Source organism: Cucurbita pepo, chromosome 9, assembly GCF_057944985.1.
Source record: "Cucurbita pepo subsp. pepo isolate OVF chromosome 9, ASM5794498v1, whole genome shotgun sequence".
NCBI lineage: Eukaryota > Viridiplantae > Streptophyta > Magnoliopsida > Cucurbitales > Cucurbitaceae > Cucurbita > Cucurbita pepo.
This window is the reverse complement of record NC_141806.1, coordinates 3,326,475-3,342,770: the sequence shown is the minus strand read 5'-3', so window position 1 is coordinate 3,342,770 and position 16,296 is coordinate 3,326,475. Positions and strand designations below refer to the sequence as shown.

The following is a 16,296-nucleotide window of genomic DNA, read 5'->3' as shown; positions in this document are numbered from 1 at the left end:
TATTTACTTATTTAATTTGTTTTGATTTTTTTATAAATTATGTTTAATACAATATTATATTTTTAAATTATAAAATAATGATTAGGTTTATTAAGTTTTTTTACATATTTTTTAACTTATGCACATGCATATTACGTACGTGTGTGTATGTATATGCGTATATATATATATATATATGTATATATATATATTTATTTATTTACTTCTTTACTCTTTTTTAAATTTTTTAATACGATATTATATAATTTTTTTTTATAAAATATGATTAGGTTTATTAAGATGTTTTATATTTTTTTTTAATAAAAATTATATTCAAAAGTAAATTTATCTATTAAAAATGATTTAAAACTAATATTCTTTTTAAAAAATATATTAAATAACAGAATTTTTTTTTTTTTTTTTTATCACAATTCTTACAAATATAAATAAAAAAATGATGGAGACGTCTTAGTAAGCTTATTGGGCCTCGAGGCCCAAACGAGTCCAAATACAACGGGCTTCCTCACTATAAAGCCCAATCTAATGCTGGACTCAAATCTACTAAAGTAACCATGTAGGTGACGCAAGTCGCCACGTGGACCAATGATACGTCACCTGCTAGACTCACCCGCTGAAAGAGAAACAGGCAATTTCATCTCCCTCGCCTCGTGCTTCTGTAGGGGTTCCGAGATCGTTTCTACGGTTCCTTCCTTCCTTCCTTCCCTCCTCCACCTTCACTCTCTAGGGCACAGCAATCTGAAGGATTGGTCTGGAAGCCTTCGACTTCCTCCCGATCTTTTCTCTTCTTCCATGGCGGACTCTTCTTCTTCCTCTGCAACCCTCGATTCAAATCCTCAAGCTGCCGAGCCTGAAAACCCCAATCCACAGGGCAAGAAACCTGAATCTGCCGCTTCTTCTTTTCCTCCTACGCAATCGTTACCACCAGCAACGATTTCTGTTGGAATAAACCCTACCTTGCATTCACCGTTGGTGTCCACGCCGCAACCGCCTCCTTCTTTATCGTATGGCCCGCCGCCCGGTACTGTGGCTGTTCCTCCGACGGCTCCGTCTTTTCGGCCGGTGCCTCTCGGAGTTCATCAGTTCTCGCCTATGCCTGGCACTGGCATGCTGAACCCAAGCTATCCAAACCCTGGGGTTCAGCCTCCCGGTGTTAGTTCGGTTCCGGCGCCTGCTCCTGGTATGGCAAGTGGCGTTACGGGAGCTGTTCCAGTTCCAGCGCCTCAACAGATGATGGCTTATCAAGTTCCACCGGGTCAGGTTCCAAATCCGGCGATGAGGCCGTACGCCACTATGCCTAATGGTTTCGCAGCTGCTACTCCTCAAGGAGCATTTCTTCCCCCTGGTGGGTTTTCTTTATCCCTATTGTTCGAACACTTCAATTGGCAATGTGATTGCGTAATAATCTTGACTAGTTTCTTTAATCTATATGATTGTCGCTGTGTTATATGTAATTTTGTTTAGCATTCTCTTTGTTGATGCTGTCAATTGCCCGCTGCATTCATTTTAAGTTCGTTATCAACTGGAACACAGTCTGACTTCGAACAAAAATTTACCTTCATTTCCGTGTGATTTTGACTAGAAAGTACATAATTTTAAAGTGTTTACACAAAGTAAGAGTTCAGGGCATGTTATGATGCCTGGGAAAGAGTTCGAAAAAATAAGTTCGGAGTCTATTAAAAATTTTCGTGTTGGTTAGATTAAGGGTATCGATGACAGGATGTTTTCTCCTACAGCGTCTTGTCTCTTGATTGAATACGGTGAAAAAGGTTGGAAGGCTTCATATTGCTTAGAGAACTCCCAACTACAACTCCTTTTTTGGGTATGCTCATTCATATTTGCCTGTTATTCTTGTTTGCTTTCAGCATGGTTTTTTTCTTTATTTTTTAAATGGGGTTCTGGTTCTAAGCCCATAAGAGAACTTGGTATACAATACAAGCAGTATAGTATTCAAGAGCCTTTCCGTTTGCCCTGCTACATAATATACGGCTGGTCCTGTTTATTTACTAGGATTTTACTGGTAGTTATATTGGATACTGTCCCTGGATTTTGAATTGCCAGAAGCAGACCATGTTAACCAACTGAGTGCTCGTTCTCCTTGTTTCTAAGGTATCAAATTCTCTTAATTATTATATTGTTTTTGACATTTTCTTTGGTTCTTTATGCTACACAGTCGGATCTCTTGGAAATTTGAGAGTGAGTTTTGAGAAAATATTAACCTATTCCCTTTTCAATCGATTATCTGTGTGTATGAATTGCTCGAAGTGTTGTGCTTCTTAAATCATAAAATTCTGCTTTTGATGGACGGGATATTTGATAAGGCTGCAAGAGTAAGGTAAGACAATTTTACGTAACAGTTCAAGGAATTTGGTGCTATTATTTGAACGTTTTCATTAGGTTAGATAATGTATTCAGCTGGTGATAGCTTCATTCATTTGCTGCCATCTTTTATTTACTTGGGACTTTGGTAATGGGATTCATGAATCCTAATAAAATATTATTCTATGTACTTTTAGCACCGCTTTGAGTAGTCCGACAACATTTTCTGATGCATTGGCAAGATATTTTTTTTTTCTTTTGTGCAGGAGTTCCTCGTTTTGCTTCTCCATTTCCCGGTATGATTCGGACACCTTTTCCTCCACGCCCACCTGGTGCTATGGGCATGATGCCAGGAATGCCACGGCCTCCTGTTCCAGGGATTCCTGGTGTTCGTCCAATCATCCCTCCTGTGGTTAGACCTGCTATTCTCCCAAGTGTCACACCTGCTGAAAAACCACAAACTACAATTTATATTGGCCGAATTGCTCAATCAGTGGAAAATGATTTCATGCTGTCCCTTCTTCAGGTAGGTTAATCACTCTCCATGTTACATTTCTTCTGTTATTTTTCATTATCTTCAATTTAGTGGCTATAATCAATATCCATCTGTTTCTTTTAGCTATGTGGACCAGTGAAGAGTTGGAAACGGGCCCAAGATCCTTCAGATGGAACTCCTAGAACCTTTGGATTCTGTGAGTTTGAGTCTGCTGAAGGTGTTCTTCGTGCACTACGATTACTGACGAAGTTAAACATTGATGGACAAGAGCTAGTGGTATGATGGAATTTGTTACTATTGCCTAGATATCCTATTTGATTTTATTAATATTAAAAAATTTGATCTTTATAAATCTACTACGTAAGTTACTGGTTTTGTTTGAATTAACATCTTCCATATCACAGTAATTTGAATCTCTAAGATGTGTCACGGCCTTTCCATTGTTGATCAATAAATTTAAAATTTTCTGTTTTTGAATGTTCATCTTCTTCCAAATCCTTACCTTATTAACAATTATTACAAAACATCTGGGTACACTCTTGCTCTACCATTTAAGATGCTTGTTTGAAAATTTATTTGATCTTGACATTCCTTCTTAAAAACAGACATTACAGTTATCTGTTTGTTTGTTTTTTCTTATCCTACTGCTTCCTTACTGCGACTTTCAGATTAAACTTTCATGGATTCTGTTTATTTTTTATTTTTATTGATCTATCTTGTTGTTGTAATGTTATTGTATGAGCTGAAAATTCAGTCATAATCAAGGTTGTCCTCTATATTTCCTTTTTCCCCTCCCTACCAAGTAATATTATTATGGATTGATGATTTTCATTCTTGATAATAGCATTATTTTTTTTTTCAACCTAAAAATGGTATGGATATTTATTTTGTTTGGTATCATTAAATTAAAAGTTAAACTTGTTTCTGATGGGTAGTAAAACAAATAGTAAGTTAAGCTGGTCTGTTTTTCTTTCTTTCTTTCTTATGGTGTCAAATGTTAACTCTATATACAACTTTCAAGTTTCAACTTATTTTTAATATAATTTTATCACAATTTTTTAATGAACAGCTAAAAGGTACTCAAGCAACAAGAGATTATCTGAAGCGATATGTTGAAAAGAAAGCAGAGAATTCAAAAAAACTGAAAGAAACACAAGTTTCAGAGACTAAGGAAGATGAAGCTGATACAGCGAATGTGGCAAAAAATGAAACTTCAAAGCCCCCTGCAGAGGATTCAAAAGAGGACCGTGATTCAGGGGAAAAGGAAGATCATGAGATTGCCTGTTCTGCAGTTTTAAGTGATGAAGATAGAGAGGCTGATCGAGAGGCATCAGAAAAGCTTACAAATTCTCTGGAGGAGAGGTTGAAGTCTAGACCTCTGCCACCACCTCCTCTACTGACAACTGCTGATGTTTCTGGAAATTCAAGTGCAGAGCCATCTGCTAAACTGAAAGATGGTGAATATGACGTTGATATTTTGAAAAGTGGTGAGTGTTCATAAGTTGGTTGTTCAAATCTTCTCTTTGTAGTATGAGAATAACTAACGAAGTTTGCACAATAGATATACAATATTTGTTTATAGCGTGGTCCTTCATTCATTACAAATAGTTTATGTTTCTTTCTTAAATTTAAAGAGTGTCGGTGCTGGGTTGCTTAATTTTCATAACCTCTTACAGATGTAGCTGATGATAGAAATGATGACGATTCAACTAGCGACAATAAACAAACTAGTGAGCAGTACGACAAGCCTGAAACAAGCTCACCTGATAGAAGTAGAAGGTATGACAGGAGAAGTCGAGAAAGAGACAGGGAGCGAGATTTAAAAAGGGACAAGGAGCGGGAAATTGAGAGATATGAAAGGGAGACAGAGCGGGAACGAGCTAGGAAAGAGAGGGAACAAAGAAGAAAGATTGAGGAGATTGAGCGACAGTATGAAGAATGTCTTAAAGAGTGGGAATATCGAGAAAGAGAGAGAGAAAAGCAGAGGCAGTATGAGAAGGAGAGAGAGAAAGAGAAAGAGCGTAAAAGGAAGAAAGAGATTATGTATGATGAAGATGATGACGATGATGATTCAAGAAGAAAATGGCGCAGAGGTGCTCTGGAGGAAAAGAGGAAGAAGAGGTCTAGAGAAAAGGAAGATGATTCAGTTGATAGACAGAGAGAGGAAGAAGAAATTGCCGAGGCCAAAAGAAAGGCCGAGGAGGAACAGCTGCAAAAACAGAGAGATCCACCCAAACCTCTACCTGGTCAGATGATGAATATCGACGAGAAAATTGTTCTTCCTGAAGAACCTGCTAACGAGATTAAATTTTTGACTTCAGAACGTGATTCTGAGCTTGACTCGGGCCGTGAGAACCACATAGGTAATTGTCTTACATGTAAACTTTAAGAAGTCTTTTTATTTTTTTAATCCACATGTCTATTACCTTGTACCTGCCTATTGTATTATTTGAATGACACATCTGGTATGTGACAGGTGATGGGTTTTTACAAAATGGTAGTGGTGATGAATTAAATATAATATCATCAGAGACCCGTCAGAGTGAAGGCTTGCCTGCAAAAAGGTTAGGATTTGGTATAGTAGGTTCTGGAAAACGGACTACTGTACCTTCAGTTTTTCACGAGGAGGATGATGAAGCACAGAAAGAGAAGAAAATGAGGCCACTGGTTCCAATTGATTACTCAGCTGAGGAACTCCAAGCTGTGCAGCCTTCTAGTACTGGGGCTCTGCCACCAAATTTAGCTGCAGCAGCCGAATTTGCAAAACGTATATCAAATGTTAATTCTAAAGAAGAGAAGCCTGACAGTGAAAGGGAGCGAGGAAGGCGTCCCAGTGAAAGATCTAGTCAGCGGGATAGAGACCGAAATGATGACGATACCTATCGCAGCAAAGATGAGAACAAGACAACAGACAGAGATAGGGAGCGAGACCGTGTTTTGGATAAAGTAAAAACGCCAGACAACAAAAAGCTGTTGGATGCGAAACAGTTGATTGATATGATTCCCAAGACAAAGGAGGAATTATTCTCATACGACATAAATTGGGCAATTTATGAAAAGGTATGGAGTTTCATTGATTCTCTTTTTCTTAATATTTATGGTCATTGAAATGTGAAACTGTGTTACATGAATAACTTGGGTGTCATATGTTTTAAAGATTATGTGGGCGTGGAATTTCAATTGCAAAGTCGACACGTTTGTAGTTGTGCATAGCATTAATAATACTGTCAATCTAGGGTGTTGGCATGTCTTTTCTCATTTCATTCTCTTTACTTGAGTTTTCTATGTTAGAACATGGTCAAAACTTATATTCTGATTCCTGCTGGTTCTGTCTAATTAATTTTTTCGTTCATCTTTAGGTAGATATTTCTGAAAATTTAATGCATTGTTATGCTTATTTGCAGCATGCATTACATGAGAGAATGAGACCGTGGATTTCGAAAAAGATAACAGAGTTTTTGGGGGAAGAGGAAACCACTCTTGTCGATTACATAGTTTCGAGTACTCAGGAACACGTAAAAGCATCTCAAATGCTGGAGCTGCTTCAGTCAATTTTGGATGAAGAAGCTGAAATGTTCGTTCTGAAGATGTGGAGAATGCTTATCTTCGAAATAAAAAAGGTAGAAACTGGTCTAGCTTTCAGATCAAAAGCATGAGTTAAGTTTACAATGCATGTCGGCTCCCATTGGTGCTTTCTCTGTACCAATATTTTTCACGGCTCTGAACTTTCAGGCCATTTCTTGAGGTAATAGGATCACATCTCTGTTGGGATTTTACTCAATTGTATGCTTTAGATTCATTCTTTTTAGTATTTATAGTCGAACTTTTGTCTCCATGAGAGGTTGCACTTGTAGCTTAACAAAACAAGAAAGAAAACTTTCCTTTTCAAACCTAGAGAATGTTAGGAAAGCGACCGAAAAATTTGTTTCGTAAGAACCTTATTTGAAAAGATCTGTTCTATAGGTTGTACATCTGTGTCCTTGGATTCTAAGAAAAAGGTTTTGAAAGTTGTTTATGGTACACAGTTATAGTTTTGCAAGGCTAAATGTTCACAAAACATATGGTTACGCTTCGTTACGAAGCATCCATAGTTCGTTCGAGAAGTCGTTGTGTAAAGGATCAAAAGATTCAAAACCAAGCTACACTAGAGCCAATAGCCAAACCCAAAGCAAGAAGAAAACCATTATAACCCTAATTGGAGTCATCACTGCACGAAGTGTTTGGAATAGTTCACACATGGGAAGAACTAATGTGTTACTTTCTCCTTTTCGTCTCCATCGACGTCAAAGTGTAGTCGATTAAGTCGATTATTAGGGAGTGTCAAGTAGCAAGCTGAAGTGACTTGGAAATGGAGAATTTGAGCACCGGTTTAATGTTGTGTCCAATACACTTCGATGCTTAAGTTACATACATAGTCTAAGTAGTTAAGAGCCGAGCACAAGTAGGATTGTACCTTTTACATAAGGGAAGACTATCAAAATTAAACCAAACCCAAGAGTAAGACGAAAACCATAGTAAACTCAGCAACTCTGCCTATTGAAAAGGCACCAATTTTGGCGCCAAGATCATCGTAACAGCCGATAAATATCCACGACTGAACCCGAGTAAGGCGAGTAAGAGTTGCCACAGGAACTTGGGTCAAAGGAACTGAGGACCATGCAAGCAACCCAGAAAGAGTGGATAAAACAACAACAGCCTCCCCACCCAGCTCCCAAGAACAACCTGGTTCTTGGAAATATGGGATACCAGTAAAAAAACCGAGTGAAAATCCTCAGTAACGGATCCTGATAATATCGTCTATGCTTGAATGAATATATATATATATATTTTTTTCATTTAGTTTTAATATTGATATAAAATTTACATTTAAAAATTATTTTAATCTTTTTATCTTTATATTTTCAGTTTTGATTCATTTTGGCTTCTATATCTTAAAGTTTTCACTTTATTAGATGATTATGCACTTAGTGATCATTTTACCTACCAAATAAGTTGGTAGGGGTGAATTAAATCCCTAAATTTTAATGGGTTTGAATTTCTTCTCCTTCGTGTTTTGAATGGGACCATGTTCTTTCATGTTGAAAATTTTGAAATTTTTAAGTAGCTGAAAAATTAGGTTCGTTTTAGTATGCACAGTTGAAATGTATTACAAGAACTTATAAGTTAGAGTTGATAATTTCAACTCAGGAACGTTTGATATTTGAGTTTTATAATATTTTAGTTATTAATATGAACTTAATACGAATAAGTAATGATATTTTAGTATTAATATGAACTTAATACGAATAAGTAAGAGCTTTTAAAATAATTTATGAAAAATTGAACTATTAAGTTGAGTTGAATTGAGTTAGATTAGTCGTTTGAGTAGCAAATACAACTGACTCTAAATTTTTTAAATTTTTAGGGGTCGCTGCATGGACATGAACAGAAAATAAATATGCACAAATTTCAAGGAAGTGTTTGGTTCATAAATTTATGTAACTAAAGTTAAAAGAAGCCATACCAAAATTGCTTACCTAAGAATGCTAGCTACATAAATTCAAACCTAACAAATTCTTTAAAATTGTGAATCAAAGCCAACTAAAAACTTCAATTATAATTAGAAGAGTCTAATAAAAAATTATCATTTTTCTATTTCAAATAAAAAAAATATTTTATATCGTGTAAAAAAATTATAAACATCTAAAAAGATATGGATTTAGATATTTAGCCGAAGAGACTTAGACCAGATGAACTGACTTGGATAAGGTCTCACACTAGTACGTTATTATGAGTATCAAGTGCACTATGATGCTTTACATTAACAATGTAGATCTTAATTAAGTTTTGTTCAATCTATTTATAGTAATATCAATGTCAAAGTCTTTATTCGTACTGTTAACTACATTTCTAAGAAAGGAGATTTCATGTATTGACTCGATTGATCCTCCCTCCTCTATAAGAAATCAACTAAAAGTACTTGATTTAGTAAAGTATTTGAGTTAGCCCGTGTCCGTCTCAACACTTCGGGTGTTTCTTGCACTAACGACTCGAGTTGACCTTAATGGACTTCGAGCTTCAATACATTTTTCCTACAACAAAAGATAAAAACAATTTCGAGAGATTTAATCCTACAAGCTGAATTACAATTATGAATAATTTGCTACACTCTAGGTATATAGGGGAATGAACATCATAGCCTTGTTTTGTTGCACAACTTGCAATAGGCTATATGTCAGATGTCGTATTCAAATCACATCAAACTCCCTCTTTTTCAAAGCCAGCTATGGCATCTCTGGCGAATGAAGAAACACCAAAATAGCAATTTCGATCTTTTACGATCTCAGGTGGTTCGTCTCGACCCAGATATAAACAACTTCTTACCTGCAATAAGAAGTGGAAAAAGCTAAATCAATCAACGGCTAGAATCAAAGACCCCTTCTTTAAAAAAGTTGAATAATTATATGTTTGAATTTGTTTAATCAAATGATTGGTTTGATGCAGTTTCAACCTCCAAATCGCACAACTCATGATCCCAGCTACAAAATCAGTGGCAAAAGCACGTTATTATGTCTACTAAAAGTCTAATCAGTTCTAATCACCTCCAATTTGACACTAATAAGAATAAAGAATTGGTTAGGTAGGCTTACTTCTTGTGGCCCATAACAGTGTCCAATACTAAAACCAGTAGTGAACCAATATTGGTTCATGAACTGTTCTTTCTGGCAGGAAATCAAATCAGAATAGTTTAGTAAATGTCCTCCTCAATCGCCCCACCTTTCAGACAGCCCCACAAGCAGTGCCAAGGTTCTTAAAATCAGATGAACATGACAATTTTGATCCTTGTAGCATACAAATCCCTGAACTTTTTGCTCAAAAACAGATATTAAACAAGGGACGAGCCATCAGCCAGCTATTAAACAACTAAGAAAGTTTCTTCTCTTAGAAAAACTTACAGTATAAAGCTGAATTGTTGACATCTCTTTGCTCATCTGGGTTGTTTAACGATGGAGATTTCCAGAGGAGTAATGGAATTGCGCCTTTTGAGCTTCATCTTTTTGTGTATGTTGTTTGTTGTCCCTTCACGTGGTAGATTTACTAGATATTACACGCCTCCAAACGTCCCACGTTTGACAGATCTCGTTCCTCGTGTCTCGATTGATCAATGCTTTGCTAAATTGTTTGGGGCCTCAAATATGCGGCTGATGAACAATGGGTCCTCTGTCAATCTCACTCTCGACAAAGTTTCTGGTAAATCACCTTTGGATCTTAACTTTTCTTTTAGTCTGACTTTCACTTTCATTTCTAACTTTTTCTCTCTTCATCTTTGGAGGTGCTGGTCTGGTCTCCAGAAACAAATATCATTATGGATTCTTCAGTGCTTCAATTAAGCTTCCATCAGGTCTCACTTCAGGGGTTGTGGTGGCTTTTTATGTAAGTTCTTTTTTTCTCTCTACTGTTCTCAGTTTGGCTTACCAGTTTGATGCATAGCTAACGAGATGAACACCGCGTTCAGTTGTCGAATGCAGATGTTTATCCCCATTCTCACGATGAGATAGACATCGAGCTGCTTGGACATGACAAGAGAAAAGATTGGGTTATTCAAACAAATATCTATGCCAATGGAAGTGTCAAGACTGGAAGAGAAGAGAAATTTTACCTGTGGTTTGATCCCAGCTTGAAGTACCATGATTACACCATCATTTGGAACAATTATCATACAGTGTAAGTGCATGAAATTCAGTCACAAAAATAAACCCAAAAATGGGTCTTTGCTTTTCTTATTGGATCAATCACAATGTTTCTTAAAAAGTGCCTCGAAATGCAAGCAGGTTTCTGGTGGATAATATTCCAGTAAGAGAGCTAAGAAATTCTGAAGCTTTCTACCCATCAAAGCCAATGTCAGTTTTTGTCACAATATGGGATGGTTCAGAATGGGCAACTCATGGAGGCAAATACCCAGTTGACTACAAGTATGCACCCTATGTAGCTTCTTTTGAAGAAATGGAAATCAATGGCAGTATGACAACTTCGACACCCACTTCTCCTTCAGGTTCTAAAACCAATGTCTCCAGCCCAGATACTCTGGAGCGGCCAGAATTTATCAAGCTATCACAGCAGCAAATAGAGGCAATGGATTGGGCAAGGAGGAAGCTCATGTTCTACTCCTATTGTAAAGATACATCTAGATACAAAGTTCTACCACCAGAGTGCAAATAAATGTATTTTTGCTATTTCCTACTTATCACTAGGATTCTTTCAACAAAAATTTGAAGTTACAAAAAAAAGGGTATTGTAGCCTTGTATACCATAATGATTAGTGAGGTACACCTACGTAAGACATGGGACGGAAAGAGAAGGAAGATGTTTGTCTTTGTGCCTCTATCTTGTTTTTTATAATTTTTTTGAAAAAAAGAAAAGAAATGAAAGATCCTTTCCCTTTCAGTGTATATGAAAATAAATGTGCTGGCTTATTTGGTTTATGTGGCAAGTAAAAAAATCACCGTCAGTGATGCACTAACTGGATCCCACTAGACAAATCAAAGAGGGCAATTACTTTATCTAGAAAGATGTGCCAATGACAATGCAAGAAACATCTCACGTGGGGATGGCGATGCGAATATGGTTTCAAGTTTTGAACATCAAAGACAAAGATGCTGGTCGATAGTTAAATAGAGAAGCAAAACTCCAACGTGAATACATACTGAAATAAAGGAGAGCTTTATCCGAGCCGTCTAAAATGAAGGATTCTCTGGCTATGAGATCCTAGCACAGCTTTGAATTTGACTTCCTAGAATCTTCTTGAAGGATGCCAAATTCTCAAAGGCTACTCACTCCCATGAGCTTACCAACTGCATGGAGATGAAATATCAGTTTTATAATATTGTAAGAATGAAACTTTTGTAAGTTACAACATTTATAAGCATCATAAAGAAGTTGAATTGATCTGCAACTACCAGATCGGTGTTGTCAAAGAAAATTTAAAAATAATAAATTACACAAGGCCAGAAGCTTCTGTTGCAATAGAACCTACCACCTTTTTAAACCACCCAAAAATCAATGCGATCTGACAGCTACGGAGGAATCAAAGCACCCTGTCCTTCCTTGATGAAATGAAAAATACATTAAGAGACGGTCATATCTTGGATGCTTGATGTGGGCTTCTAATAAAAAACTACAGTCTATGAACTTTTAACTTAAACTTTGTACAAAGTCAATATCTTAAACTTCCTCAGGGGTGTAGTGGGATGTGCAAGTTTTGATGATTTTCACCTCGAGGAAATCAGAAGATTTTGATGTAGTACCAACTATAATTTGATGGCAATAATTAAGAGACTAACTTCTTAAAGTGTAAGGCGGGCCACTAAAAGACAAAACCACCAGGTAAAGTGTAAGGCGGACCACTATAATATCAAGTCCTGCCAAAAGACTAACACTTTTAAGTGGTCATTTAAATCCCAAAAATGATGAAAGATAATCAAAACAAGGGGAAATAATAACCTTCGTCTTATAGAAACAAAAAAAAAAATCCTGTGGCTTTCGCTTAACAGGGCACTACAAAGCGTCATCCTAAGGCATATATCTATGTAGGGTTACAGCACGACCATGAAACAGGGTGCATGATTGTATAATGACTTAGTTTTTCCTGATCTTTGAAAATGTTCCCGTTTCAGAAAAGTAGGTGCTTTGAGTTCCACCGCCTAGTTGATTCAAATGAGCCTGAGGATTTGACAGCTCAATCCCCTGCAGCAAAAACATGAAATTCTCACAACCTCGACATTAAGTATCCAGGCAGTATCATGAAAAAAAAAAACAATTACTTTCAAGGAGAACATAGATAACATAGGAGGAAATGGTGAGGAAGGCAAGAAATACTGACTTGTACAGGTGTAAATGCTAAACTGGACGTCAGGCCGGACGTAGCACCACTGCTTCCATAACGTTTTTCCTTGAACCTATAAGTAAATTGAGAAAATAAGTCAACAAAAACAGATAAACGGGTAGATTTTAGGCTGCAAGTATCTTCTCTTTCTCATCTACTTCTATTTTTCATTTTCTATTTTCCAGGGGTATGAAAATATTAATATCAGCTCAATGACTTGACTTACTTCTTAACAACTTTTGCGGCAAGCTTGCTCTGAGCAGCTGACACACGCAGCTTGCCACTCCCAGCCTGACCAAGCATTCCATACCCTTCCCCTAATCCATCTCCTGTTGTATGAAAGGATGAAAAGAGTGAAATCTTTATTCAGAATCTTATTGGAGAATGCTTCAAATAATACTTATTCCATCCAGAACAAATTTCTAAATACAGATGAAAATACAACTACTTCTGGCATGCCAATATTCCTGAGAGAGGAAAGACGCAAGATGATTATGGTAGTATTGCTTGCAATTACGACTGTTTTCTGGTTCACAAGACAAACAACTTGGCAATTCAAGCATATCGAACAGCACAGCATTGCATCTCATACTAAGGTAAATGGAATGAAGCAGACGCAAGAATACGAATTTAACCAATCCAGATTATTATAAAACTGAAAGAAAGCCTTGCCTAAAGAACTCTCTTCAGGCACCCCAAACTGCATCCTGTTGGCTAGCTTCCTCATCTCTGTTGTTGCATATCTAACAAGGGAAGTCATATTGATCCATGATCAACCGAAAAGTGAAAAATTAAACCTTTGATTGTTAGAGAGATGGAAAACATATCAGTACCTTTCCTTCATCTTCCTTAGTCGACGGCCACCTCTCTTCTTTTTGGGTTCGGAATCAGGGACCGGAAGAGGTTTTGGTTGTTTAGCTGGTGGAGGTTCTTGCCACTTCTCAATTTTCTTAAGGATCTCATCTTTAAAAACTCTTCCAGTCTTCCCAGTAGGATCGCCCCTGGTGGAGTCAACTCGTGCTGCAAGTGTTGATTTTGCAGATACAAGTCGACAAGCACGCATCTTCAAAGGGGGAGGTGTTGATTGGAATATCTCTGTTTGCTCAATGTAACCTACCCGAAACTGTGAAGTTGCTGTGGAAAACCCAGCAAGGTTCTTTTTCTTCGCACCAAGAAGCTGGACATTGCAAGCAGGCATCTTAGCTAAAGAACCAAGACCACCAGCAGTTCCCATTAGTTTTGCTGCAACAGCACTTCCAACTATGGCTGAAAGATTTGGTGCAATATATCCCATTCTACTTTCAACAAAGTTAAGAACCATTTTCTTTGCTGAATCTAAAGCAAGAGCCCGGTCAGATGCATCAATTGTTTTCTGGAGAATTTCCTCTGGAAGTGGCTTGCCACTTGTGGTAGATGCTGTAACTGAGACAACCATAATGACAGCAGAAGGTAAAAGCCCTTCTAAGTCTACAAGAGTCAAATCCATTTCATTGCCAATCTTCTTAACAACTCGAGCATAATCGATTGGGTGGTGCACAAGTGATTCAAGCTCTGGAAATTTCAATCAATATTTATCACGTATAAAATTGTGAATAATAATAATTTCATTCTCAATATCCACCGACAAAGCATTACACTCCACAATCAGTTGGTACTCAGGATCATCTTCCAATACTAATCCTTGATTTGAAATATTAGAATCCTTCTGTAATGCATCTTCCACTTTCTGTAAAATCCAAATTATTATATGATAACCTATAACTTATCAGTCTGCAGAAACTTAATGATTTGGAGATAAAGCATCATGAAATACAACATGTAATGAGCAATAAAAATTAACCTTTCAAGGAGACGAGTTGTGGTTCAAGTAACAACATGGTTTTCAATAGTAAATTAGAAAATGCATCAAAACTCCAATAGCATTATTTAAAAGCAACGAATTATCACAGAGAAAAAAGTCCAATGATTAAATAGTAACCCATAACTTATCAGTCAACAAAAGGTAAGAATAATAGACAAAACAGAGTTCCAATGTATTTACTGGCCTTTTACCAAACCCTTTCCGTTAAAGCCACTAGGTATGCCGAAGTGATAAGGGAAACTTTCATGTGAACTAACCTGCATTATATCACTGTATCTCTGTGATTTCTGCAATTTTGAGACATTATCAAGATCATCATAATTAAGGCTTTCTAGGTCGGCAAGGTCCCCATCAATATCCTCTTCCATATTTTCAGCATCAACATCTTCCTCATCCTGTAATCATTCAGTAACTATTGATTGGTTCACACTACTACTAACATGATTATGGAATTTACTTTCCGATAGGAAGGTAAAATGTATTTGCTCACCGGAAAATTGTCTTCATCAGAGAGTTCATCAAGATCTGCTAGAAAAGAATCGGCCAAAGTAGCCTACAAAACCCAGAAAAAATATGATCATCAATAAGCAAGATAATTCACGTTTTCAAGATAAACTCTAACATACAGTTGAAGGAAGAAGCATCATAGCAAAATGAATAAAAAGATAACAACAATAGCATTTCAAGAAGTAGAAACAAATACAGCGATTCACAACTTGTTCATTCCAAAGAATTACATGCAAGAGAGAAAAAAGATCAAGTTCCCCTACACCAATAATGAATTATAAGCTGATCAAGAAAATTCTTGAATACAAGATATCCTTTCAGCAACTTTAAAATTCGAAAACGAACGAATAGCAACACAGAATTAGCAGCTGATAAAGAATTGAGCTACATATTTAATAGAATATTCTCAAATTCATAATGTCAACATAAGTCAATTTGAATTACATGAAAAACATAGAGACTAAACTAAATCAGCGTACAAAAGAAAGTGCTGAAACCCTAACATTTCATGGATGCAAGCAGAACAAAAAAAAAAGTTACTGACCATTTTCTAAGCTTCTCCACAAGATTATAAAGCCTCCCTGGTTGCCTTGGTCGTAAGCAATTCAGCACCAAGTTGAAGAATAGCTGAATTTTATAGTTTCAATATCAAGAGCTAGGAACATTCAAATATAAACCTAAACTGATAAAATCACACTCAGATGCTTTTACACACAAGGAAATCCCTAACCTCGGATGAAATATACTCTCCAAGTGTTGCAGCAAGGTAACCGACGAGATAAATTTCACACTCAGAACGACCAGAAAGAACGCCGACGGAAGAAAGAGGAGAAACCGGCAATGGCTTGTGATCGACGGAAATACTCAGAAACAGAGGAAGAGATAACAATTGAATTTTACGACCGCCGTTCGCCGATCCAGCCACCGATCAACTGCAAGATAACCAATTATGTATGGGCCTACAAGCCCAACCCACTGTTATGTATGGGCCCACAAAGCCCAGCCCAGAATCAATAATCAAGCCCAAATTCCTCTTATACGTGGGCCTATGAGCCCAAAACTAACCATACTTTCTTGGGCCAATGGATTCACCCTTGGTCAAATTATAAAACTATTATTTATTGAAATAATTTGTCGTAAATTATATACGCCCTGTGTCAACTTGAACGTAGCTCAACCATTAAAAAAATATATCTTTTTTTATTTAATTCGAAACTTATAGAAGTAGTAGGAGGTCGAACCACCAACCCCAAG

At 36.8% G+C, this 16,296-nt stretch overlaps 3 protein-coding genes across 6 annotated transcripts; 2 read left to right on the top strand and 1 right to left on the bottom strand.

Moving 5' to 3' along the window:
- Window positions 1–639: 639 nt before the first annotated feature.
- LOC111801667 (RNA-binding motif protein 25) lies at window positions 640–6,647 on the top strand. Of its 3 annotated transcripts, none has more exons than XM_023685746.2 (7): window positions 640–1,342; window positions 2,583–2,842; window positions 2,936–3,088; window positions 3,882–4,299; window positions 4,489–5,175; window positions 5,289–5,872; window positions 6,217–6,647. In XM_023685746.2, the coding sequence occupies exons 1-7, from the start codon at window positions 790–792 to the stop codon at window positions 6,466–6,468; spliced, it is 2,907 nt and encodes a 968-aa protein (XP_023541514.2). In that variant the 5' UTR covers window positions 640–789; the 3' UTR covers window positions 6,469–6,647. The 3 variants fall into 3 exon arrangements, with proteins under 3 accessions (XP_023541514.2, XP_086983167.1, XP_086983168.1); XM_087127041.1 differs by lacking the exon at window positions 640–1,342 and adding an exon at window positions 1,359–1,819; XM_087127042.1 differs by lacking the exon at window positions 640–1,342 and adding an exon at window positions 1,993–2,106.
- Window positions 6,648–9,798: 3,151 nt separating this feature from the next.
- On the top strand, window positions 9,799–11,236 carry LOC111801873 (putative xyloglucan endotransglucosylase/hydrolase protein 33). The gene is made up of 4 exons (XM_023686075.2): window positions 9,799–10,042; window positions 10,125–10,225; window positions 10,308–10,516; window positions 10,624–11,236. The coding sequence occupies exons 1-4, from the start codon at window positions 9,799–9,801 to the stop codon at window positions 11,009–11,011; spliced, it is 942 nt and encodes a 313-aa protein (XP_023541843.1). The 3' UTR covers window positions 11,012–11,236.
- Window positions 11,237–12,156: 920 nt separating this feature from the next.
- LOC111801872 (U4/U6 small nuclear ribonucleoprotein Prp31 homolog) lies at window positions 12,157–15,953 on the bottom strand. 2 transcript variants are annotated; one of them, XM_087127187.1, is made up of 9 exons: window positions 15,773–15,953; window positions 15,587–15,669; window positions 15,026–15,088; window positions 14,793–14,947; window positions 13,508–14,400; window positions 13,347–13,417; window positions 12,901–13,003; window positions 12,672–12,747; window positions 12,157–12,535 (listed from the first exon to the last, which is right to left on the bottom strand). In XM_087127187.1, exons 5-9 carry the CDS (start codon window positions 14,158–14,160, stop codon window positions 12,428–12,430), a joined length of 1,011 nt encoding a protein of 336 aa, XP_086983313.1. In that variant the 5' UTR covers window positions 14,161–14,400; window positions 14,793–14,947; window positions 15,026–15,088; window positions 15,587–15,669; window positions 15,773–15,953; the 3' UTR covers window positions 12,157–12,427. The 2 variants fall into 2 exon arrangements, with proteins under 2 accessions (XP_086983313.1, XP_086983312.1); XM_087127186.1 differs by having other exon boundaries at window positions 14,793–14,930.
- Window positions 15,954–16,296: the final 343 nt, after the last annotated feature.